At 38.5% G+C, this 25,633-nt stretch overlaps 1 protein-coding gene across 4 annotated transcripts in view; it reads left to right on the top strand.

Annotated features, from left to right (window-relative positions):
- Positions 1 to 3,362: 3,362 nt before the first annotated feature.
- The window catches only part of LOC121063274 (maltase-glucoamylase, intestinal-like), a 35,552-nt gene continuing 13,281 nt past the window's right edge, over positions 3,363 to 25,633 (top strand). For 2 of the 4 annotated variants that reach the window (XM_040543649.1, XM_040543647.1), the window contains exons 1-26: positions 3,363 to 3,893; positions 4,857 to 4,980; positions 5,593 to 5,666; positions 8,725 to 8,845; positions 8,936 to 9,045; positions 9,911 to 10,062; positions 11,318 to 11,489; positions 12,664 to 12,763; positions 13,437 to 13,549; positions 14,108 to 14,233; positions 14,513 to 14,644; positions 14,878 to 14,997; positions 15,446 to 15,559; positions 16,365 to 16,449; positions 17,163 to 17,280; positions 17,865 to 18,036; positions 18,833 to 18,949; positions 19,404 to 19,558; positions 20,016 to 20,100; positions 20,463 to 20,519; positions 21,073 to 21,197; positions 21,737 to 21,825; positions 22,627 to 22,676; positions 23,153 to 23,323; positions 24,095 to 24,244; positions 25,412 to 25,627. In XM_040543649.1, the coding sequence (XP_040399583.1) occupies positions 4,857 to 4,980; positions 5,593 to 5,666; positions 8,725 to 8,845; positions 8,936 to 9,045; positions 9,911 to 10,062; positions 11,318 to 11,489; positions 12,664 to 12,763; positions 13,437 to 13,549; positions 14,108 to 14,233; positions 14,513 to 14,644; positions 14,878 to 14,997; positions 15,446 to 15,559; positions 16,365 to 16,449; positions 17,163 to 17,280; positions 17,865 to 18,036; positions 18,833 to 18,949; positions 19,404 to 19,558; positions 20,016 to 20,100; positions 20,463 to 20,519; positions 21,073 to 21,197; positions 21,737 to 21,825; positions 22,627 to 22,676; positions 23,153 to 23,323; positions 24,095 to 24,244; positions 25,412 to 25,627 (3,048 nt within the window). In that variant the 5' untranslated portion in view covers positions 3,363 to 3,893. Of the gene's footprint in view, positions 3,894 to 4,856; positions 4,981 to 5,592; positions 5,667 to 8,724; positions 8,846 to 8,935; positions 9,046 to 9,910; positions 10,063 to 10,684; positions 11,119 to 11,317; positions 11,490 to 12,663; positions 12,764 to 13,436; positions 13,550 to 14,107; positions 14,234 to 14,512; positions 14,645 to 14,877; positions 14,998 to 15,445; positions 15,560 to 16,364; positions 16,450 to 17,162; positions 17,281 to 17,864; positions 18,037 to 18,832; positions 18,950 to 19,403; positions 19,559 to 20,015; positions 20,101 to 20,462; positions 20,520 to 21,072; positions 21,198 to 21,736; positions 21,826 to 22,626; positions 22,677 to 23,152; positions 23,324 to 24,094; positions 24,245 to 25,411; positions 25,628 to 25,633 lie in introns of those variants that run through there. The other 2 variants (XM_040543650.1, XM_040543651.1) reach the window with 2 other exon arrangements.

The following is a 25,633-nucleotide window of genomic DNA, read 5'->3' as shown; positions in this document are numbered from 1 at the left end:
GGGGGGGGGTCGAGGTGTTTTTTTTAGGGGGGGGGTCACGTCCTTGCCCCCCCCCCCCCCAGGTACGAGCCGGGCCCGGGGCTGTTCCTGGCCGCGGGGGGGGCGGTGCTGGCCGGGGCGGGGGGGGCCGTGCTCGTCGCCTCGTCGCGGGGACCCCCCCGGCACAGGACCCCCAGGTGAGGGACCCCCTCCCCAAAAACGGGACACCCCCCCCCTAAATTTTAGACCCCCCCCCCCCAAAAAAAAACCGCCCCCCCCAAAAACGCCCGCCCAACCCCCCCCCCTCCCCAAAATAGGAACCTCCCCCCCCCCCAAATGGGACCCCTCCCAAAATGGGACACCTCCGCCCCATCTGGGCCCCCCCCCTTGGTAGAATCCCCCCCCAAAGTGGGAGCCCCCCCGAAAAAAAATGGACACCCCCCCCTCCCCTGAACTGGACCTCCTCCTAAACTGCCCCCTCCCCAAAGTGGGATTCCCCCCCCCAAAAAACGGCCTCCCCCCAAAAAATGGGACCCCCCCCCCGCACAACTGCAACCCCAAAGCTGTGACCCCCCCCCCCCATAAAAAAGGGGACCCCTCCCCGAGCATATTACCCCCCCCCAAGTGGGGGGGGGGGGCAAAGTGCCCCCCCCCCCCAGCGTGGGCCACCTCGAAAAATGGGGACCCCCCCCAAAATGTCCCCCCCCAATAGTGGGACCCCCCCCCCAAAGTGCCCCCCCCCAAATTATGACACCCCCCCCCCCCCGAGTGGGACCCCCTGCTCCAAAGTGGGAATCCCCCAAAGTGCCCCCCCCAAAGTATTCCCCCAAGTGGGCCCCCCCCAGAGAGGGACCCCCCCCCAAATTGTGACCCCCCCCCAAAACTGTGACCCCCCCCATCACTATGTCCCCCCATATAACCCCCCCAGCAGAGAACCCCTTTGCCCCCCCCCCCAAAAAAAAAAATCCCCCCCTTCCTGCTGGGGAGGGGCCGAGGTTTGGGGGTGCCCCCCCCATTAACCCTGTGCCCCCCCCCCCCCCAATTTCCAGCAGCCACCCCCTCGGGGGCCCCCCCCGGCCCCGGGGCGCCTCTGCTGCCAGCCTGGGGGACAAATACGGGCGCAACGCCTATGTGTGACCCCCCCGCAACGGGGAACAACCCCCCCCCCCCGGGAGGACCCCCCCCAAGAGTGGGGACCCCTCTTGGGGAAAGGAAAGTGGGGTCCCCCCCCAAGGCAAGCGGGACCCCCAAGAAGAATGGCCCCCCCCCCCCAGGGTAACGGAGACCCCCGGACCATGAAGACCCCCCCCACAAGGACAATGGGACCCCCAGGGACAATGGGGACCCCCCCCCAAGGACAATGGGGACCCCCCCAAAAAAAAAAAAGGGAGCCCAAAGGACAATGGGGACCCCCCCTCAAAGGAAAATGTGGACCCCCCCAAGGACAATGCTCCCCCGGACCCTAAAGACCCCCACCCCCCCAAGGACAATGGGACCTCCAGGACCATGAGACCCCCCCCTGGACAATGGGGACCCCCCCGAAGAACAATGGGGACCCCCCCAAAGGACAATGGGGACCCCCCCCCGAGGACCATGAAGATCCCCCCCCCAGGACAATGGGGACCCCCCAGGAAAATGGGGACCCCCCCCAAGACAATGGGACCCCCCCAAAAATGGGGATCCCCCATGGACAGCGGGGACTTTTGGGGGGGTCTGGGGGGGGGTGTGTGTCTGTTCCTGTCAATGGTAATTACAGCGCTAATGATGTGGCGCTGCACCAGTGCTCCCAGTATACACCAGTGCCCCCAGCACCCTCCCACTATCCCCCAATCCTCCCAATATCCTCCCAGTGCTCCCAGTGCCCCCCCAGTGCTCCCAGTATCCTCCCAGTGCCCATGCCCTACACCTATGACCATGAAATTCTATGACCATGAAGGTCTACATCCATGGCCATGACCATGAACCCCTATACCCATGGCCATGACCGTGAAGCTCTACCATGACCATGCCCCATGAAGGTCTACCCCCATGCCCATGACCATGACCCTCTACGCCCATACCTGTAACCATGAAGCTCTGCACCCATGACCGTGACCCTCTACACCCATGGCCATGGTGACCATGACCATGAAGCTCTACACCCATGGCCATGACCCTCTACACCCATGCCTGTAACCATGAAGCTCTGCACCCATGACCATGACGCCCTATACCCATGGCCATGATGACCATGACCATGAAGTTCTACACCCATGGCCATGCCCATGAAACTGCACACCCATGAACATGACTGTGATCATGACCGTGACCATGGAGCTCGACACCCATGACCCGCCCCCCCCCCGCGTCACGTGCTCCTCCCACCCGATAAATGCGATCGTTTTCCCAGCCGAGCCTTCGCGTCCTCCTTTTACAGCCCCCCGTGGCCTCCAGCGGGGCCTCCAAGGTGACCGGGGCCGGGCCTTCATCGGCCATAAACCTCCCCGGGGCTGGCCGGCCACGTGACCGCCCCGCTCGTTATCTCGGCCCTAACGAAGGCTCAGAGATAACACCGAGGCTCGTGGGATTTCCTGGGCCTCCTTTCTGCTGGCCTCCGCTCCTGGCCCAAAAAGCGCAATTTTTGGTCAGAAAACCCCCGTTTTTTTCAGTTCTTTTTAGAATAAAAATATTTTTCAGAATTTTTATCAGCCAGCGGTGATTCACAGCAATTCCTGGAGCAGCCCATAATAATAATTATCATTATTATTTTTATAATTGTCATTGTCATTGTTATTATTATTGTTATTTTTATTATTATTATTATTATTATATTATTATTATGACTATTACTATTATTACTACTATTACTTTTATTCTTACTCTTCTTCTTCTGATTATTTTTATCATTTCCTGAGTTCCTGGGTAGGTGTTCTGTCATTTCTATGCAAAAGAAGCAAATTTTGGGAGTGCCTGTGTCCTGGAGGGTGGAGATTTACCCAGGGTGCCTTTATGATGCCTTTATTTAATTTTAATATTAATATTAATTTTAATTTTGATTTTAATTTTAGTTCTAATAACCTGATTTCATTTTAGTTCTAGTTCTAGTTCTAGTTCTAGTTCTAATTTGAATTCTAATTCTAATTCCAATCCCAATTCTAATTCTAATTCTAATTCTAGTTCTAGTTCTAATTCTAGTTCCAATTCCAATTCCAATTCTAATTTTAGTTCTAATTCTAATTCTAATTCTAATTCTAATTCTAGTTCTAGTTCTAGTTCTAATTCTAGTTCCAATTCCAATTCTAATTTTAGTTCTAATTCTAATTCTAATTCTAATTCTAATTCTAATTCTAATTCTAGTTCTAGTTCTAGTTCTAGTTCTAATTTTAATTCTAAATTTAATTTTAATAACCTGATTTCATTTTTAATCCTAATTTTAATTCTAATTTTATTTGTAGAGCCTCAATTTCAGTTTAGTTCTAATTTTATTTCTGATTTTAATGCCTTTGTTTCAGGTAATCCAGGCCTTGGGAATTGCATGCCCATGCCTCTCCCTAGTTGAATCCATCAGGACGCAGGAAGACTTGATTTTGTTGAATTTTAACTTATTTTCAGTCTTTTGGCATCCCTCTGCTTTTTGCTACCACGTCTTGGCTCAGCGCAAATGGGCAATAAACCCTCCAAAATGTCTTTTTTTATTTATTTTTTATCACATAGTATTGCAAATCAGGGAAGCGCCTGGTCTGGACACTCTGCAGAATCAGCAAAACTGTAAACCTTTTTAAAAAAAAATAAAAATAAGCCATTTACGGCAGCGTGCGGCTGCCATTGGCCAGGTTTGTTAATAAATGACGTGCCCAGCTGATAACGAGACGGAATAAAACCAGGAATTACGGCCTCAAAACCGCAGCTGGCAAAGAAGGCGGGAGGGCTGTAAGGTGCGTTACTGAATTTATTGCTTTCCTGTTTTTCTAGGAATTTTGCTCCGCAGTTCCATTGTGGGAGAGCAGATGTTTAGAGCTCAAATTTCTTCATTTTTGGTGCTTCCGTAATTGGCAATTAAAAAAAAAAAAAAGTGAATTTTATGGTTGGTTGGGAGAGCCACCTTGTGCAAAAATTTTAATAAACTTTAATATTGATATTTTACCATCCCCCATTGATTAATGCTATATTTTAGGGCTCTTTTTTAAGGCTCTTATTCAATATTTAGCCAATAAGAAAGAAAATTGCAGAGAGGAACATTTGTATTGTTTTGTGCTTTAAATGCATTTTTTTTTCTATATAACCAGAATTTCTTCGGGTGCTGGAGCATGGGAGGGGAAGAGATGTAAAAAGTTCAACCTGCTTTTTCACCAAAAAAAAAAAGCTTTTTCAAAAGAATTGCCTTTGAGTTATTATTCTGAAATAGAAAAGTATTTTGGACTTATAATTTATTTTTTTTTTACAAATAAATGTGGTACCCTTTGCAAGGGCAAATCAATATCCTCCTGCAGAAAACACAAATTTTTAGTCATTTGAAAAAATACTTTTTTCAAAAGTTTTTTTTTTTTGAAAACATATTTTTTTCAAAACCCGATTTTTCATTTTTGTTTCTTGAATTTCAGTAAAGATTAAAAAAAAAAGAATCTGTAATTAGAATTGGTCAAAAATTCTGTGTTGAACATACTTTTGCAGGAAGATGTGATGAATAACGATGTCCTCCACGTGGTTTGAATTGTTTGGAATTGAGAATTATTGAAATTAATGCTTTTAAAAATGCTATTTAAAAAAGATTTTCTTTTTTTTTTTTTTTTTTTTTAATGCATACATTAAGGGCACAATTTAAAATAGAAATAATTGCCAGCTTTTCAAAAAAATTGTTGGTTTTTTTGGTTTCCTCACACAATGGTGTTTCTCCATAGATGGGAAAGGCGAAATTCAGCAAATTGGAGATAATTTTTATCGCCCTCTTCTGCTTGGTGGTGGCTGTGGCTTGCGTCCTCATTGGCATTTTGGCGACGAGGGAAGAGGTAACAGAAGATACCAGTAAGTGTCAATTTTGGGGAAAAAAAATCACCATCTTGGAATTTTCAGATTAGTTTGGCAAAAATCCAATAAAGAAAAACAATAGAAATTTGCAGAAATTGGATTCTGGAGCTGAATGGGAAGGATTCCTTTGGAAATTGAGGGAATTCTTGTAATGCCTGTTGTTGGGGTCTTGGAAAATGTGGGAAAGCAAGAAAATGTGCATTCTTTTCCTTGTGTTTTTGCAAAAATTTACGGCGTTCTCTTCTTGGCAAAAGTTTCCCGTTTTAATCATTAACCAAAGGTAAACCGGAATCACATGCTGATAGCAGGAAATAACCCAAAATGTTAATTTTTATTATTTTATTACAACAGAAATCACTCAGAAACATCCTGAAAAAAATGAAAAAATGCAGGTTTTCTCTCTTTTTTTTTTTTTGGCGGTCGTAAAATTTTGTATAACCGGAGACGTAGCCGCGGTTTGGAAGGGACGTTGGTGGTTGGGTGCTCTGGGGGTGAGAAACAAAAACCAGTTACGAGGGCATGGGAATAATGTGTGTTTGGGGTAAATTAAACGGCGTGAAATGTTTGTCCATGACCCGAAATTAACCTCTGGGTTCCTTCACCTCAAAGCATTTTCCCCAACCTGCCTGAACGTGACAGCAGCTGAGAGGATCGACTGCATCCCGGATCAAGTCGCCACCAAGGTCTGGAAATACTCAAAAAAGGCGTAAAAAAACAGGTTATAGCCAAAACCCAGGGCTGATATTACTCACATTTCATAATACTAAAACACATTATTTATATAAAAGCATCTTTTTAAACCTTTTTTCTACCTGCAAGTGCCCAATTATTCTTGGTAGTGTGCAAATACCAATTTTAACAACCGATTTTAACAACAAGTTTTAACAACCAATTTTTAAACCAATGTTTAACCAATATTTAAAAGTTTTAAACCAATGTTTAAACCAATACTTAAAAATTTTAAACCTGTCTTTCACCCATATTTAAAAATTTTAAATTAAAAACTTAAATTGAAAAAACATTATTTTTGAAACCAATTTCAGCCCATTACAAAGTCTGATTTTTCTTCTCAAGGGAGCAAGAAAGCCCACACCATGGATTGGGGTTGGGAACAAAATTAGGCCCAAATGAAGCAATTTGGGAAAAATTTCCTCTAGGCTTTGGTGCAACCTGGCTTCATGGCAAATCATGATATGCCAGAAGTGCTTTTTTTTTTGGTGTGATGTCAGAAACGAATTCTATAATTATTTAATAATAATTTAATTATTAAATATTGCTGGATTTGAGAAGAAGAGGGAAATCTCATTGCCATCACATCGCCTTTTTATGGCGAGTCCCACGTTGTGCATAATTCCTACCATTTCATATCATAGGCATTAAACATTGCAGAATTTGAGGATAAAAACAGAGAATCACATGCTTTGGGAATTCTTCTGCGCACAGCAGTGCAGCAAAGATTTGGTGAAATTTTATTTATTTAAATTTCGTGTTGTGCATTACCCATAAGAGTCCATTGATTTTTAAGCATTGAAAATTTCTTTCCTTATTGAAGACTGTAAAGTTGATGTGATGGAATAATTGAATAATTCTCTAATAAGTAACAGAAGGCAAGTTATTGTTGCCTTTTTTTCACTATTAAGTAGATTTTTGGCTAAATGTTGGCTGGGAAATTTTCAATTTGTGGAAGCTCGTAGAGCCAGTTAGCATACATCTTGCTTTTCTTTTTCATCCAAAATACCCAAACAAAACAAAACAAACAAACAAAAAAACAAATGAGCTCATAAAACTAGAATTATTGAGCAGAGAGGGATGGGGAGAAAATAGCCATTTTCTAGCCAGCCACAGGACCAAGGGAAATGAAACGCTCGAATACAAGCTTGACGCGACTCGCGAACACACCCTGGTATCACCTACCATGACCAGCACGCGTGCTAGTTGGGGATTTCATTGTTCTTCTTCTGATAAAACCCTGCTTGAGCCGGGGAATTTTACACACAAACCAGCACGTGCACAGTCATGCCTTGCCTTGATCCCGGGGGCAGAGCTCAATGTTCAGCGGTTATCGCCGCTATCGAGGTTGTCTCTGGATAAGCTCTTTATTTTTGGCCCCGGTGCCTCTATCAGCATTTGGGAAGTCACTTTTATAGCCCAGAGGGCAGGGTGAGCTTAAATATTTATGTAAAATTATAACTTTGATAATAGCATGGGCCCCTTCTTCGGGTGGACTCTGCTCCATCATCTGTGGTGGATGTGAACGATATGTTCTCTACGATACGTGCTATAAAGCGCACACTCTAAATTCCTACTTAAATGTGCTTATTTAAGCATTAATATTTAAATATTCTCCTCTAATGTTCTTATTTAAATGGAAGGAATAATTGGAAGGTAGCAGAAAGTTGGAGAAAGAGGATGTTGGATGTCCCAGTGTGGGACAACCAGTTCACTTCTAATATTCAGTAGTTGTTTTCTGATACTTAATAGTTGTTTTCTGATACTAAATATTCATTTTAGTAATTTTCTGATATTCAATAGTTGTTTTAAAAATATTTAGTCAATAGTCATTCAGACAGTTGAAATATTTTACAATCAATTTGGATACAAAGTGAATTTTGGTTTATCTTGGGTGGTTTTGTAGGCACATCTATGTTTGCTGCAAAATTGAGCCGAAGTTCATAAAAATGAGCTTTTCTTGGGCTTTTGCACAAAAGTGGGGGAAATTGGTGTGGTTTTGAGCTGCTCCAAATCCAGCCTGGTTCTGCATTGACTGAAATGGGGAGAAATCGGCCTTGGGAAAGTCCTGGAGATCTTCACGTTGGGTTGAGGACACTGGTGGACCTTTGTTCCCCATGAAATTCCCTGGGTATCATCACAACGATGCTTTGACCCCAGGAATGACGCATATTGCTAACGATAACAAAAATAATTGGATACTTAAAGTAACAGAGGGCCCATATCTTGCTTTCAAACGTGACACTCATTCACAACGTGGGTGAACAACTTAATTCCTTCCAGAAAAATGAAGGTATTTATTGGGCTGGAAAGTTTTATTGGTTTATTGGGCTGGAAAGGTTGCTGTCACTACTCCAACACGTGTGCTTTACATGACAGACTGAACTGCTTTTATTTATTTATTTATTTATTTTTATGCCTTTGCTTTAAATAAAGTCAATTTTATCTCCATTTGAGGCTATGCAGAGCTAATTTGAAAATTTCTGGTATTTCAACATGAGGTTGGAATGATCCATGCATCAGGTGCTCCATTTGGAGACGCTTATAAGCCACAAAGGAAGCAACTGATTTGTCTTTATACCAAAATTATTGCTTTTTTCATTATTTTTTAAAACATTGCTTCAATGCTAAAAATTTTAAAGCAGAAATTTTAAAAACATTGCTTCATTTGCTTTAAAACACTCCTCAGCCTACGACCTTTTTTATCCCATCTGCCATGGCAATAATTTCTTTAAAAAACTTAATTTGCTGGTGGCATTAAGGAAGAACAAATGTTCCCACATCCTTTTTATTTATTTATTTTCAGAACTAATGAGCAAATTTCTAGTTTCAATCCCCCAAAACTCTTCTTGGCACCCAACTGACCTGATAGGATGTTTGGAGATGGAGCTGAGTGGCTGGAAAATACTTTATAGGGTTTTTGGTGGATGTACCTTGTGTGAATTTCGTAAATTTTATGATATGGGATTTATTTGTGGAAAAAATCACCTTTTTTGCTTTGTTTCGGACCAGAACCTGTGCAACCTCCGTGGCTGCTGCTGGAGCCCCCTGAGTGACACCAGCGTGCCCTGGTGCTACTTCTCCTCCAACCATGGCTACAAAATGGGGGGACAAGTGCAGTCAAATCCACAGGGTGAGTTCACACACCAAGAACTGGGAACACACAGATCCCAATAAAATCAATGATTTTATAATTTGTTTATTTTAATTTCCCCACCCCAAGGGTTCCAAGTTTTGTTGAACCGGCTCTCCTCACCGTCACTTTTCGGGAATGACATCAACACCGTGCTCCTCACTGCAGAATATCAGACACAAAATCGCTTTCGGTTCAAGGTGAGCTTTTCCAAGTTTAATGTGTTTTTTGTTTTTTTTTTTACAAAATTTTGGCCTGGGTGGTGCACAAGGGAGATTCTACAAGATCATAAAGGAATTAATTTGATTTAGTAATGAATCCTCTTTCTTGTCCTGTGACGCCTACCAAAAATACCACTCCTTGTGCTTCAAATGAAAAAATTTGGACCAGGAGAAACCTTTCTTGTACCTGGAGGAGCAATGGGTACAAAATCTTTAACATGAAAGCATTCATAGAGAAAAAAAATCCCCCAAAATAGTTTTTTTTTTTTTTTAATCCTACTTCCATTTTTCCCCCTTTTCATCAGAAAAGAGTTTTGGGTCAAGTACTTTTATTAATTTCTTTATGGCTTTAGCACATCCAAAGCATGTTGTGTAAAATTCAGTGGCCGTTGATGGATTTTGAACCTGGGCTGGACTTCTCTTGCCCTATTTTTGTCCTTTTTAAAATTTTTTTTGGGGGGATGGAGGGCATTTGCCACACGTTTTCCTGCCAGAAATGTGGAAGTTGGGGTGGGTTTGCTATAACCAGCCAATATAGGACGTACAGAAAGACTGGAAGCGAGATGCTGTGAAATGCCTAAAAATATTATTATGCAGAATTTGAGCATAATTAGCCATGGGAAAAATACTCTCAGATCAAGTAATGATGGGAAATGTCTAAATATATATATGAATATATATCTGACTCCAGTCAGATCACCTCCATAACTGGTCTCTAAGGCCCCTTCTATCCATGATTCACAGTCCATCCCAGTCAGATCTCTTCCATAACTGGTCTCATTAGATGTTAAATCTGGAAAGTGCTAAATTCGTTAATGTTTAACATCCCAGTGTTCCTTCACAGATCACTGACCCCCAAAACAAAAGGTTTGAAGTCCCCCACGAGCACGTGGGGACCTTCAGTGGATCAGCGGCCTCCAATTTAAAATACAAAGTTGATGTCCAGGACAATCCCTTTAGCATCAAGGTGACCCGAGCAAGCAACGGAATAGTCCTGTGAGTAACTTCGGGGCTTTTTATTTATAATATTGTGACATCATCTTCTTTTTTTTTGGTTGGTTGGTTTGCTTTGGTTTTGTTTTTTTGGTTGATTTATTTTATTTTATTTTCTACTCTATTTTATTTTATTTTGAAGGTATGGTCACATTGGGTGCTCTTTCAGGCATGCCAGCTCCTGCTTTTCTTCTTTTGATGGATGAACAGCATGGAAATATTCTTTCAATGTAAAATTGGAAATATTCTTTGCAAAATTTGGGCGATGGGGAGCTCCATCTCACAGGATCTTTTTTGTTGCCCTGTTGCTTCCGCACCCTCTTTTCCCCTTAATCTTGGAGAAATCTTCACAGCTACTTTGTGCCATAAATTCAGGGCAATTATTCCTCAGTTCCTCAATCATTACAAATCCTTGGCAGCACTTAAAATCGCTATTTTTTTTGTGTCTTAATTACGCTCAATCTGCAATTCTCAACCATCAATATCAGGCCATGCCTTATGCATACGATATAGGACTTTTTCCTACCAGCCAGCAGTAAGCTATTTCTAGTGAAATAGGAATAAAATATGAAAAGTGAAGCATTTAAATCCCTTTATTTCCTTAGGAAAATACAAAAAAACAACACCCAAACATGAACTAAACCTAAACCAACACCGGGGCCCATTAAAAGGCGGAAGCACCTGGAGGAAATATTTATTAAACCAATTAAGAAGTGATTATCAGCCTGACCACTAGCAATTCTTCGAGTTTAATTAGCTAGGATTTGCTTTCGTCCTTCGGGCTTTGTATTGTTTACTTTGTTAAAAGCCTTACTAAGGACTAATTTGCTGTTAACGACAGAGCTGGTGTTCAGGAAGCCACCTCTGATTTAACTGAGGCGTGGAGGGGAGAACACGTCATTTAATCCAGGGGGACCTGCTTGAAATAACACTCCGGAGGGTTGTTTATATTATCCTTAGTCTTTTTATTTAATTGAGAACAAAACAAAGTTGCTTTTCATGAAAAAAAAAAATCACCACTAATGAATTATTGTTTAAACACACAGTATTTTTAGTGTGGTATGCAAAAAAATATGGTTTTGGCCATAATATTACGCCCAAGTGACAAAATCACTTTCTTCAAAATTCAAATTCGAAATTTCTTCTTTTTTTCTTTTGAAATCAATGGCTTGGGATTTATTTATTTATTTATTTATTTATTTTGCATTTAGCAACACAAACAGATCTGACCTTCCCATTTTATCCCAAATTCCCCCAGGTTCGACACCTCCATTGGCCCACTGGTGTACGCCAACCAGTTCTTGCAGCTCTCCATCAAACTCCCCAGCAGCAACATCTACGGCGTGGGCGAGCACGTGCACAAGCAATTCCAGCATGATGTCAACTGGAAAACCTGGCCCATGTTCAGCCGGGACTCTGCCCCTTCAGGAGTAAGTAAATCTTACTATATTTACTTTGGGCAAATCCTGCAATCCAGACATATTGCGCAGTTGGCACCTCACCAAAATCCATTTTATTTTACTTTATCATTTATTTTTTTTCTACCGAGTGCTGCATGTGATTGCAAAATGGTACATATAATCAAGTAAAATTGCTAGTGGAATAGCTTTCGGTCAATATTTGCAGTGATTTGGTCAATACGTACAGTATTGCAACATGCTGCCTATCAGCTCACGAGCATTGAAATCTTACACTTTTCTCTTGCTGATAAAAGAATAAAAAACAGCCTGGGTGTGCATCACCACATGCAGAACTCAGTCGGTACACCACTTTCCCTTGTAGCTCAGGAAATAATGCATTTGGCAGCTGTTGCTTTACAAAATGTAATAGCTCTATCAGCTGTTTATGTATTTTTTCTACTTATTTTTTTGTCCCCCCACACTTTTTTTTTTTTTTTTTTCCCCAAAGTGATCCAGCTTCCAAGAAGCAGATTATTACTTTTTTGGTTTGGATTCCCATACATAATATATTTTTGTTTGTTTCTTTGGGGAAAATAGTCAAATAATTATCACTATGGTTATTCATATCTTTGGGGCTTTTTGAGAAAAAGGAAATATCTGCTAGAGCGTGCTAGTCCTTGACAAGGTAATATTGCAAAAATTAAATAAAAAAAAATAGAATTACATTTCTGGTGTAATTTCTGGGCGCATTAAAGTGAGATTGTTGCAGCACTGATCCTCTTGTTGAAATAGGATTCAGGAGAATGGGTCAGTGCCTGCAATTAATTAATATTTTAAAAGAAGTATATTTCATAATGTTGAAACATTGCCTATGGGCTGCTACAACTATTTTGTTTTTTCAACCCAAAACTAAGGCAAGTTGTTTCTTAATTTTCTACAACAAAATGCATTGCAGAAATGGTTGTGTTTATTTTCTTTCCATCCATGTTAGAATTTATAATCTTCATCCTTTTAATAATTGCTAATCAGAGGTTTGAAGTCTTATCTGTATGGCTCCAAGGGAGGCAGGTTTTCCCCAAATCTGGGCTTTCGGTGAATTTTGAGCAAATTTTACATTCCCATTTTGAGAAGCTTAACCTCACAGGTGGTATATTTTTTCTTTGAGATATTGGGTTTTTAATCATCTTTTCTGTTTTCCTTCAAGAACATGGATAACTTATATGGTGTTCAGACTTTCTTCTTGTGTTTGGAAGACAAAAGTGGAGCTTCTTTCGGTGTTTTCTTGATGAACAGCAATGCGATGGGTAAGCACGCCTTCTCCACAGCTTTACTCATTGCCAAAAAAATCCCCATTTTTGGATGATCTGCAGGGCTATTGCACTGCAAAGCTGCTGAACTGGTGTCAGTTTTTTAAAAAGAGTCAATTTTTCGAAAAAGGCTGTCTTAAAATGTGTAACAGCAGTCATTGCAAGGATTTACTCATGTTTCCTATCTAAATAGCTCACAGTTATTCTTAAGGTTTTGTTGACCACTGCCATGGGCATTTTTGTTTGGGGTCAGGGATGTTTTTGCTAAAGAGATTAAAATCAGAACCTAATTTTAAAATAACTTTAAACAGCACTTGTAAATATATGCCCTTAATTTTCCTTCATTAAGGCAAATTGGGCTTATTTTCCTTAGTTAAGGAAAATGGTGCTTATTTGGGTGCTGAAGTTGAAATATTCAAGTGTCCTGAGGCTGAAAATTTAATGAGAAGAAGTTGGATTTCTCTTTTTGGACTGTAAAGGACTGTAAATATGAACATTTTAACAAATTAAGATAATTAACATTTTTTAAAGGAGCTGAAAATTTTTCATTTTAAGCTCAAGTAACTTAGCTTTTGGGTTTACTTGATTTTTTATATCTCATATCATCATAACAGTTACTGGAGATTTAGGAAATACCGCATCCCATTTTTGTGTGTTTTTTGGCTTGCAGAGTTCGCCCTGCAACCAGCGCCAGCTGTCACTTACAGAACAATTGGCGGAATTCTGGATTTTTATGTCTTCTTAGGCGACACTCCCGAGCAAGTGGTGCAGGAGTACGTGAAGGTAGGCATCCACCCTCGGGGGCACCCAAGCCCTGGGCAGTTGGTTCTTGGTAATACTGCTTTGGTCAGGGTTGATTTTTGGCCAGATGTTGTCCAACCTTTGGCTTTGCTCTTTGCAAATCATCGTTATTGATGTTGAGTTAATAATTGTGTTGAGCGTTGAACGTTGAGTGTCGAACATTGAGCATTAGAGCATTAAAGTTCTGAGGATTAAAATATTAAATAACAAATAATTAAATATTGTAATTTTTTTTTTTTTTTTACAAAAAGCTTATTCTTTTATGTAAGACAGCAAATAAGTGGATATAATGCCAGCAAACAGAATGAGTTGCCACTTTTAAGAATAATATAATAACTTGATGGGTAGCAATTGATACGTCGGTCTTGGCATCATCTTTTTCATTTGGCTTTTTTTGGGGAAAAAAGCGCAGAAAAAATTCACAGTTGACGGGGATCGCTTCAAATGTGGCTTCTCACGCTCCAGTTGAATCCCTTTGAGGAGTGCAAATTTAGGGAATCGGACCCAAAAAGCTCATCCCTTTTTGGTTTTAATTTCCAGCTGGTCGGATTGCCGGCGTTGCCTTCCTATTGGGCTCTCGGGTTTCAGCTTAGTCGTTATGATTATGGGTCTCTGGATGAGGTGAAGGCGGTTGTGGAGCGGAACAGAGCAGCTGGACTTCCTTACGTGAGTAAAAATGTGACTTTTCATAGAGAAGGCAGCAAAATTGAGCAGAAACAACCAAAATATCTATTTTTCCCAATATCTGATTTTCTGATGCTCTCAGAAGCCACAGAACATCAGCATCAAGAGCCAATTTTTCCCAGTTTCGTGAAAAAAACAAGACTGGTGGGTAATCATTAAAAATAGACACCTGCATCCAGTTGATTGCATCAGCTGATTTTCCAGAAATTTTAATCAAAATGCAGCACATCCCAGAGTCAAGTATTGCTTCTTTTCTTTCAGGATGTTCAATACACAGATATTGATTACATGGAAGCAAGAAAAGATTTTACTTACGACAAAGTGAATTTCAGAGACCTCCCTAATTTTCAAACTTATCTGCACGACTATGGGCAAAAATATATTCTCATACTGGTAAGCATTTATTATCATTGGTAACAATTATAATAATATATTTTACTATGACATTACATCAAATACATAATATTATATATTATGTATTATTCAAAAGAAACGAATTATTTTTCCTTTTTAAATAATATCAGGATAATTGAACATTGCTACACTTGACATCCTTAGAGTTGCTGGGCTCAGTAACAATGGGTGCACATTTTCTGTAGTATTGTAATTTTTTTCCATTTTTTTAGGATCCAGCTATTAGCACTGAGCGTCTTGCGGACAATTCATCCTACCCATCCTATGAGAGGGGAGAAAGCAAGAAAGTTTGGATTAACGAATCCGACGGCGTAACACCCTTAGTTGGCGCGGTGAGGAAGTATTTCAATTTTTTAGCAATTTTCTGTCAAAAAAAAGCAATTTAGCAATTTTCTGTCAAAAGAAAAAAAAAGATTTTAAGTGGCCAGGAGATGCCGGTAGCCAACATCGGTTTATTTTCAATTATCACAGAGCAGTTTCCCCTTTAGTGCTTTGAAAATTTCTTTAGAAGAAGTTTACAAATGTATCTACTTACTGCACAATTTTGCATAACTTGATTTTGACTTAAAAAATGACTTTTGAGCTGAAAATTCAAGACATTAACAACTTCTTTCTAAGTGTAAATACTCTTTTGCAATCCATATCTCAAAAGTCTTCTCCTGATGCCTGTATCAACACTGTCCTGCAAAAATAATAATTCTCAGTTTTAATACCCAGAATGTTTTGTTTTTTCCATAGCACCATCAAAAGTTTTATTTGATTTTTTTCCTTTTTATTTAGGTGTGGCCAGGCAGAACCGTCTTCCCAGATTTCACCAGTCCCACCTGCACCAGCTGGTGGGTGTCAGAATGTCAAGAGTTTCACAAAGAAGTGCCGTATGATGGGCTCTGGATTGTAAGGAATTCACCAATTTTTTGCTTTTTGAAAAAAATAGAAAGTTTTATTTAAAAAAAAAAAAAAAAAAAGGTTTATTGTGAATAACCTGAAATCCATGCAGGATTTGTACACCTCTTCTGAAATATTCAATGAATTTTGGCATTTTGGTTGATTTTTTTTTTTGGTTGTTTGTTTGTTTTTGTCAGAGGACTTTTTACATTTAATTTTTAATTTTATTTAATATTTATAAAATCCTCACATTTTACTGTAATGCATTGGATACTTGCTTCTTTCAGTCAAGGCTATTCAGCGTAGTTTTATTTATCAAAGAATTGATGGTGACTGTGATCATAACTCCTACAGTAGCTTTTATTTTTAATGAACTATCTCTTTAGGTAGAGAAAAAGTGAACACCTTTTGTAGCATTTGGGATTTTTACTGCGTAAGGACATTTTTCTTTTCAGGCTGGAACACACAGCCTGTGGGTTGTTTTTATTTTGTGCAAATATTTGGGAATTTGGAGAAAAATAACGCAGGATTTGGGAAAAGCTGTAATTTCTCCAGCTTGGGTGAAATCCTACCATCACCACTTTGTTCTAAATTCATCATTTTGACATTCAGAAAGACGTTTTTGATGATTTCGCACATCGGTGTCGTGGTTGCTGGAGGAAATAATAAATATTATTTTCTGTGCTTCTTGTGCACTCCGGTCAGCAGCTACAAGTCACTTTGCAATTATATAGTTGGGTGAAAGTCAAAAAAATATCGGTGTTGGGAATGTTTTAGCTTCAATTTGAAATTGGAATTTTCCATTTTTTTTCAGGATATGAATGAAGTAGCCAACTTTGTTCAAGGCTCAAGTAATGGTTGTGACCAGAATGAATTAAACTACCCACCTTACACGCCCCGTAAGTCTGTTGTCTTTAGCTAAAAAAAAATAAAAAATCTTTTAGCAAAAATTCTGTGGATAATTGTGTTATCAGTCAAAAAGATATGGAGGGATTTTACTGTGGGTTTTATAGATTTTTTTTGAGTACTTTTATTGACTGAAAGTAAATATATACCAAATGCCAGGTCAAAGATGTGGTTTATATGGCTCACTAGAAAAGAATATCTTGTTTTACACCCATCAGAATAATAAATGAAGGTTGTCAGTGCCTTAATTGTATATAATAATTGTATCTTTTGTTGTTTTATTACCATCTATATCACCTACTATTTCAATGCCAATAATTGGAGGTGCAGGCAATGCTAAAGAGGAACTGAAATTCTTGATCAAGCCAGACCTTTGATCATTGCTAGACAATGGGCATGGCCAGATCAAATGGTTCAGAAATTTTGGGGTATAGTTTTTGGGCGAGTCCTTCCTGGCATGTGAAATACAGCTTGAAGCTGGATTTAATCTTATGAAATTGGAAAATTTGGTGTACGTTAGCCTCAGGCTGGTAAATCCCATCCCATTGGCAATGCTTAGGAGTGTGCAGGGAATTATTTTGCTTTCTATGCGGATTGCTGTGAGATACAGAAAGTTTGAAGGCAGAATACTTCTTTGTATGTAATTAAAAGTAAATCAATTAAATTCAATCCATTAAAATACATTTCCCAAACTGCTCTATCGCAGGAATTCTTGACCGACTCTTGTATTCCAAGACACTCTGCATGGATGCAGTGCAAAATTGGGGGAAACAATATGATGTCCACAACCTTTTTGGATACTCCATGACTCTGTCAACACAAGAGTAAGGAAGACTTCTTAACATCTCAAATTAAAAATAAATAAATAATAATAATCAGAGTATCATAGAACCATTACGGTTGGAAACGACCTTCAAGAGTAGAGCCAATGCCCTTGATTTTGGGCAATTCACTTCCCAAGGAACCCAATCTGGGGGTCGATAGGAATTATCAGACCTCTGCATCTCCAATCTTTCCACAATGGGCATTCAAAATCGCATTTTTGAAATTCAAATTAAATTTTCGAGTCAAAATTCAAAGCCCTAGCATTGGATTTTGGTGACGCAGTTCTGCGCATAGAGCAAAGCTGAAAGGAGACCCAGGCTTTGTTTTTTAGACTTAAAAAGTGATGAAGGTTGGCAGGCAAAAGCGAAAGGGTTCTTTAAGGTTGGTGAAATTATTGATGCTAGTGAAATTAATGATGATAGTGAAATTAATAAAAATAATAATTTAGTTAATAGACACCTTAAAAATTAGGGGAGTCTGTGTCCTTAGCTTATTAAATCAGTGAATATAAGTGTAGGTAGAGCTACTCATCTCCATACCCTCTTTATTCTTTGCCCAGTTCCACTCTTTTTTGATTTTTCAGAGCCATCAAAGCTATATTTCCTGGGAAACGAAGCTTTCTTCTTTCAAGGTCTACTTTTGCGGGGTCTGGGAAGTACGCGGGACACTGGCTGGGAGACAACGCCGCCACGTGGGATCAGCTCAAATGGGCGATTCCCGGAATGCTGGAATTCGGGCTCTTTGGAATCCCTTATGTACGAAATGGTCATTTTTGGTACCCTTTTACAACAAAAATTTAAATTATGCCCTATCAAGATTGATACGTATAAACCCATCTGTGTAAAAGTCTTATCATAGAACTGTGGAATGGTTTTTGTTGGAAGGGACCTCTAAAGATCATCTAGTTCAACCTAATTCCACCTTTCAAAGCTTAAAATTAATCCCTTTGGGAGTCTATTTAAATATTTTCTTCCCAGGAATAAGTGATTTTATCTTTACACCATTTCCCTCTATTGAATATGTGTGTGTATGGATATCAAATATAAGATTTTGTGTTTCAAGCCACCTCATACCTCTGGGAAAGTCTTTAAATGCAATTATTAATGAAATGCCCACATCCCTTTCCAGGATGTGGGCATTTTTCTTTGAATTTCTGTGACCTTGGTAATATTATGCTAATTTATGCATATTAGCACCAATGAGCAGTTTTAGCTTGGAGTTGGTTTAGCTTTCTGTAGGACCTATATTTGAATAATTCTAACTCCACGTGCACAGATGTTGGGCTGAAAAGTATTTACTGAAAAGTCAATTTCTACCTGGCTACTTCGTGTAATATCTCCAGAATTCTGGGGTTCAAACAGAGGAAAACACAATGGAAAATATAAAATTTAGGTACAGATGAGAGATTTGGAGAAATGGGATGTAGAAATGGAATAAATGGCTCTATGACCCTAGGCATCAATTAGGGATGAACAGAAAAATCTCCATATCTTTAGAGGATTTTTGGTAGAGATGTGCCGTGTGCTCAACACATTCTGGTTTTATTTTAAGATTGGAGCAGATATTTGTGGTTTCTTTGATGACGTCACAGAAGAACTTTGCCGGCGATGGATGCAAGTAGGAGCATTTTACCCATTTTCCAGGAATCACAACACCGAGCTATGCAAAGTAAGTTGTACATCCTGTTACAGAGATTCATCTTGTGATAAGCTATCGCATTTCTGTTCTGGTAGTTAATACTAAATTAAATTCAGAATCTGTGAAGATAAATTCAGAATTCTGAAAATAACTTCTGAATTCTGAAAAATAAATTCAGAATTCTGAAAAATAAATTTCTACCACTAGTAGTTAAACAGTAGACTGGTTTGAAATTGGTGCAACCTTATGCTTAGGAAATCCTTGCTGCAAATAATTTAGGGTTCAGAAAGGTTTAGCTTTATAAGGATTAATTGTAGGCACCAGAGAATATGCTTGGCATTGTTTCATTTTTGTAAATCTATATCTGACATCAAATTTCATCCCCGTTGGTGTCCACGAATGTCTTGTGCTTGCCAGAACATCCTGATTTTTGGCAGCACCCCATAGACCACAGAAATTAAAATTGCTTTTTGATTACTTTCAGCCCCAGGATCCTGCCTACTTTGGAGCCGATTCGATTTTGGTGAAAACCTCAAAGCACTACTTGAACATCCGCTACACGCTGCTGCCCTACCTGTACACGCTCTTCTACAAAGCTCACACTCAAGGAGACACGGTGGCACGGCCGGTTTTGCATGAGTATGTTCCCAAATCCATTCTTTTTTCCTAGAAAGAAAGAATTCTATCCCAAATCTGTTCTTCCTAGAAAGAATTTAACCATGTCTAGTTTGTGAAAGATACTGCGCATTGGAATATGCACAATGTCTGAATTTTGAAATACAATTTTAGAGTAATCTGGAGAGTCATCAAATCCATCTATAATTTCTGCACACACATCATAATTATCAGTTACTCTAAGAGTTGCTATGAAATTTCATTAGCAGCTGACTAAATTATTCTCCATCAGCATGTCTATTTTACAAATTTAATTTTCCTGCCTTTATTCCTATTTATTTTCTTGAAGCTCTTAAACTACATTAAGAAACACACCCAGACACACTTATGCACAGGTGTAATTAATGCAGACTAAATTAATAAGCTATGTATTTACCTAAGATTAAGCACAATTAATGCCATTGCTTTCCTTTTTGCTTAGGTTTTATTCTGATGAAGCAACATGGAGTGTGGACAAGCAGTTCCTGTGGGGTCCTGGCCTGCTCATCAGCCCCGTACTTGACCAAGTAGGTTTCACTGTCTCAATGTTTGATATTATTTGATATTTGACATCTTGATATCAATTCCCGTCATGAATTCCTGAGGAACCTCAAGTCAAAAACTTCAGCTTTCTTACAGCAAATTGCAGCAGAACCCCCTCAACAAGTTGAATTCCTTGACCATCTACCCCCCTCATTCTTTTATTCCTTCAATTTGAAATTGCCTTCCGATTTTCTGAGTTTTGGGACAATATTGTTAATCAGCCTAAAAGTAAGGAGAAAGATCAGATTTTTTTCTCATTGTCAGCTTTACTACAATTTTGGAAATTTTGGCCTATTGGATTAATTTGCATTCAAATATGAAATTTGTCTCTGTTTTTTCCTTATAGGGGGTGGACACAATTGAAGCGTATATTCCTGATGCTGTCTGGTATGATTATGAAACGGTAAGGAAATAGGGTACAGAAATGTGGAGAGTTGCTGATTTTTAGCATTATACCATAGTGATCTCTGCTGGTTTACTTTGGGACCATTGGCAGCAGTATGGATAGTCTCAGGACTAAAACCTTTTAAGAAAAGGAGGGATTAAGATGAATTGAGGAATTAAGAATTAAGTCAAAAGGGAGAGTTAAGGAACTAGGAATTAAGCCAAAAGAAAGAATTGGGAATTAACTAAAAGGAAGAATTAAGGAATTGGGAATTAAGTAAAAGGAAGAGTTAAGGAATTAGGAATTAAGTAAAAGGAAGAATTTAGGAACTGGGAATTAAGCCAAAAGGAAGAATTTAGGAACTGGGAATTATGTAAAAAAAGAAGAACTAAGGAATGGGAATCAAGTCAAAAGGAAGAATGAAGGAAGTGGGAATTGATTCAAAAGAAAAAATTGAGAAGAATTAAGGAACTGAGGAATTAGAGAGAAAAAAGGAAGAATTAAGAAGAAATAAGGAATTAAAACAGCAGTGGGTGACGTAACCTAATTCTTCTTTATCCCTCTCTGCAAGGGCGCAAAACTGTCTGTCAGGAAGCAGAAAACGCCGCTCTACCTGCCTGCAGACAGGATGGGGCTTCACCTGCGAGGTGGCTATGTTTTTCCTACCCAGCAGCCAGCGACCACCACTGTTGCGAGGTACATTCAAGGGTGGAATATTTCCTTCGCTAAACTGGCAGGAAAACAGGATTTCAAGGAAGGGGCTCGGGGTCATCTGCTTTCAGGAAAAAAAAAAAAAAAAAAAGGAAAAAAAGGAAAAAAGTAGTATTTGGAGCATTATTATTTAGCAGCATTTTAGCACTATTATTATCTAGTAGCACTTAACATTTGAAACTTGGAAATTAAGGACAGTCATCACTCATTTTCACGACCAATGACATAGTATTTCTAATAATTAACTAGAGAAGATTTTTCTCTTTTCATTCTTTTTCTCTCTTTTCTCTTTTTGCAAACTTTCAGTGGATTTTATTCTTTTACTTGAAAATCATCAAACACGTAAACCCTGGATAACCAGGGACCAACACAAGACAATTCTCAAAGTTCTGAAGCCCCGTTGAGCTCTATACTCTTAAAATGAACATTAAAGACTTTTTATTTTATTTTACTTTAAAGACTGTTTATTACACATCTAAAATGTGTTTATTAATAAATTGTGGGGTTTTGTTTTTGGTCCACAGCCGTAAGAATCCTATGGGACTGATCATTGCGCTGGATGACAACAAAGAAGCAACCGGGGAGTTGTTCTGGGATGATGGAGAATCCGCACGTGAGTCTTGATCAGCTCTTGTTAGTTCAGGAAAAATGGCCCAAAAATATTTGTAGGGTTGTTGTAGAGTTGTTGTAGAGTTTTGGGGTTGGAAGGGTCCTTAAAGATCATCTACATGTTCATGATATGCACCCATGCATATGCACACATGTTCTGATATGCACCCAAATGAGTTTCAGTGGGAGAAAGACCACACAACCCCTGTTCACCAAGAAAAGTTGGTTAAAGATGAAAACTTTTACATTTCTGACCTTTTTGGAATCAGTTAAATTCCTGGGGAGACCAGCAAAAATGTTGTTAACTCAAAAGGTATGCTTATTGACACCAAAATTTTTAAGGCAGCTGCTTCCCATGTTCATTAATTTGAATAACATACCAATATAAAAAAAAATATATATATTTTTTATTTTAATCTTGAAGTGAAGGATTTTTTGGCGAATGAAGAATGTTGAATTTTCTAAGGAATTTCTGAGGATTTAGGCATCCCATTATCATTTAATTAGAAAGACTTTGGATACTTAAATCCTTCAGGAGCTTTTGAAGCCTCTTTGCCCTTCATGGAATTCATGCTCCTACATCTAAGAGATATTCTGCAGCGTATAATATCATGACTTGATAGGTAATTCCTAAACTTGAAAAAGACTAAAATAAAAATCACAGAGATTTCAGGAAAATAAAAGGATATTGACATCCTGGGTCAATTCCACAAAAGACGAAAATTGGCAAAATGCATTTTATTTATTTATTTTTTAATCCCTTTCATTCTGTGCTGCAACCAAAATTTATTTTTCTGTATTTTAGCTTCTGATGGCAGTAGAAACTACATTTTCTATGAGTTCAAAGTTTCCAATGTAAGTATACATATGTTTTAAAAAAATTACTTTTCATTTCCAATGTTAAACTTCTATGGGTATTCTCTTTTCCTTTCCCTATTTTCCTACAATATTACTAAGAAACGGAGTATTTGGCAAAGTCTAAGAGGTGTCATTTTCAAAATATTATCGCTAATGAAATTATTTATAATATCTGAAAAATTCCAATTTCTTGATATATTATAGAGTGAGAAAAAACACCTGCTTATAGAATTTATAAATTCTATAAATTTATAAAGTCTGTAAAGGAGAAAAGCTGTAAAACATCAGCAGCAGGTAGAATTTGAAAGGAGATTAATACAATGCTTGTGAGTCTCAAAATCTGACAAATTGACAGAAATCCTTGTATATTGGAAAAAAATGAAGCTGAATATCTCCAATGAGTGAGGGGAAGAGCAGAATTAAAATCTGGGGAAACACTGGCAATTCAATGCAATTATTTCATTGTTTCTCAGAACACGCTGCAATTGAACATCATAAACAACAATTACTCCGACCCGAACAACCTGATGTTCGAAGAAATCAAAATTTTGGGGTTGCAGGAGGAACTGATGACAGTCACAGTGCTGCAGAACAACATTGAGCAAGTTTCTTCTCATAACATCACCTATAATCCTACAGACAAGGTAAAGAATGGGAGGAAAACTGGAATTAAAATTTTCTGGAGTCATATATATTAGATATATAAATATTATATGTTATATATATAATTATATAAATGTATATATATAAAATAATTATATATATTATTATATCTGTTGGGTATATATTGCAGTAGAGAGTGGCCAGTAGTATTGTAAATCTTTGGTATATGCAGATTTTACTGCAGAAAAACAAAGTATAATTTCATTAAACTCACGTATTTAGGTGGCAGATCTGATTTGCTCTCAGACATTGCGCACAAAAAAAGTTTGTTATTTATTTACGTGGGTCAATTACATTTATAAGGGGGGGAACAGATTTAGAATTTTAGTTAATGTTGCAGGAGGGTAGGTAATATTTGCCTTCTTTACCACTTAATCAAATAGTTTTCAAATTGTAAATATAAAACGTAAAAAAATCAATTGGTTTAAAAAACTTAAGCATTTAATTAAGAGCTGTGCGATTCTCTTCAGCCCTAGTGTGCTTCCATGTGAGTTGAGAGGTCGGAGCTTTTCCAGATCTGTGCGTGAATTTGGCAAAATTTAACATTGGGTGAAATTTAATGGATGAAATTATTTAACATTTGGAAAAATCAGAGTGCATAAAATGTCATGTTGGGCAAGTTCTTGTTTCTGCAGATCTTAAAAAAGAAAAAAAAAAAGACAATAATGAATGGGATACACAACTTATTGTTAATTTTTGTTAATATTGTTAATATTGTAAATTTTTAATTGCTTTATTGTTAATTTTTATAGTTTGCTGTTATAAAAGGGCTCCAGCTTGATTTGGGCAAATCGTACTCCTTAAGATGGACTCTAGGAACCCGCGTCTCTGAAAAATTTGATTGTTATCCCAGCACAGGGGCCACCAAGGAACTATGCGAACAACGTGGCTGCATCTGGGCTGTAAGCAAAGATTTATCCTGTTTTAAGAATCATAACTTTTTTTTTTCTTACAAGAAAAAGTTCAATTTTTCCTTCTGTCAGATCACCTCAGAAAACTGTGGTTCATTGAAGCTGTTTAAAACCAGTTCTGAAGTCTGAAAATTAGAAGAAAATCTGGTGTTTTGGGAAATACAGTATATAATAATAATATAGTGTATATTATTATAACGGTGTATTTCTATGATTATAGAAAATAATAGGAATATTAGAAAAATAGAAAATAATATTATTGCTATAAATATATTCTATAGATTATTATAGAAATAATAATAGAGTTATAAAAAATAGAGGAAACTTGATATTCTTACCTCCATTGGGCTCTGCCACTGCCAACGAGACCTGCGAGGCATCAGGTTTGGGATTTTTTGCATTTTTTTTTTTTTTTTAATATTAAGCTTCCATTGTTGAAACATATTCAGCTAAATTCAGTTCCTCTAGAAATCCAGAATGAGAAGAAATCCTTGAATCTCGAGGGAATTTTTCCTCTCTCTGTGAATGTAACGGGTCGTGCCCCCGTTGGATATATCCAAATCATAATTCCTGTTTCTGGAGATTTTTAGGTTTTATTTCTGGATTGTTGTGCATGGTTGTGATGACTGTGACAGCATGATGACAGGCTGGAGTGGTGGACGAATTGCCTGAAATTTGTCATTATTAGATATATTTGTTGTTATTAGAAATATTTGGGGAATTTTAGATATTTGAGAATGGCTCTTCGTGCAGAAGCATGTTTGGCCAAGTTATGAACTATTTTAAATGTTTTCTTAAGTTGAGTGAGGCCTTGAATTTGGTGACAAAAGGTGCAAAAATACTCATTAGGAGCTAAAATGCAGTGAGCAGGCATAATTTTTTTGTACAAATACAAGAAATGGTGATTATTGAGAGCTGATGCATTAACCAACGTCAGCGCTTGGAATAATTTGAGGGTGAATTCTTGACTCGAACGAATTCATTATTTCTAAAACAGTGTGAATAATAATAATAATCTGCCTTTATTGCTTAACACTGGGGACAAAAATGTGTTATCTGGAAAAAAAAAAAGTTTTGGAATCCTTGCTGCTTAAAACTAAATTAAAAAAGAAAAGCAAGTGACTCCTTCACTAATTGGCCACGTGCTTCCATTTTCAGGAAGAAACCTCTGGTTCTGGTTTGAACATTCCCTACTGCTATTACGGCCCTGACAACAGTTATTCCATCTCCGATGTCCAATACACGGCATCGGGGCTGGCGGCCAACCTCAGCTACACAAACACCACAGCCAGGGCCTTTGAGAGGTCCACGTCGCCCATCAGCACGCTTCGCTTGGAGGTGATATACCACAGCAATGACATGCTCCAGTTTAAGGTATTT

The sequence above is a fragment of the Cygnus olor genome, unplaced genomic scaffold (assembly GCF_009769625.2).
Source record: "Cygnus olor isolate bCygOlo1 unplaced genomic scaffold, bCygOlo1.pri.v2 scaffold_155_ctg1, whole genome shotgun sequence".
Classification (NCBI taxonomy): Eukaryota; Metazoa; Chordata; class Aves; order Anseriformes; family Anatidae; genus Cygnus; species Cygnus olor.
This window is presented reverse-complemented; position numbering and strand designations above follow the sequence as displayed.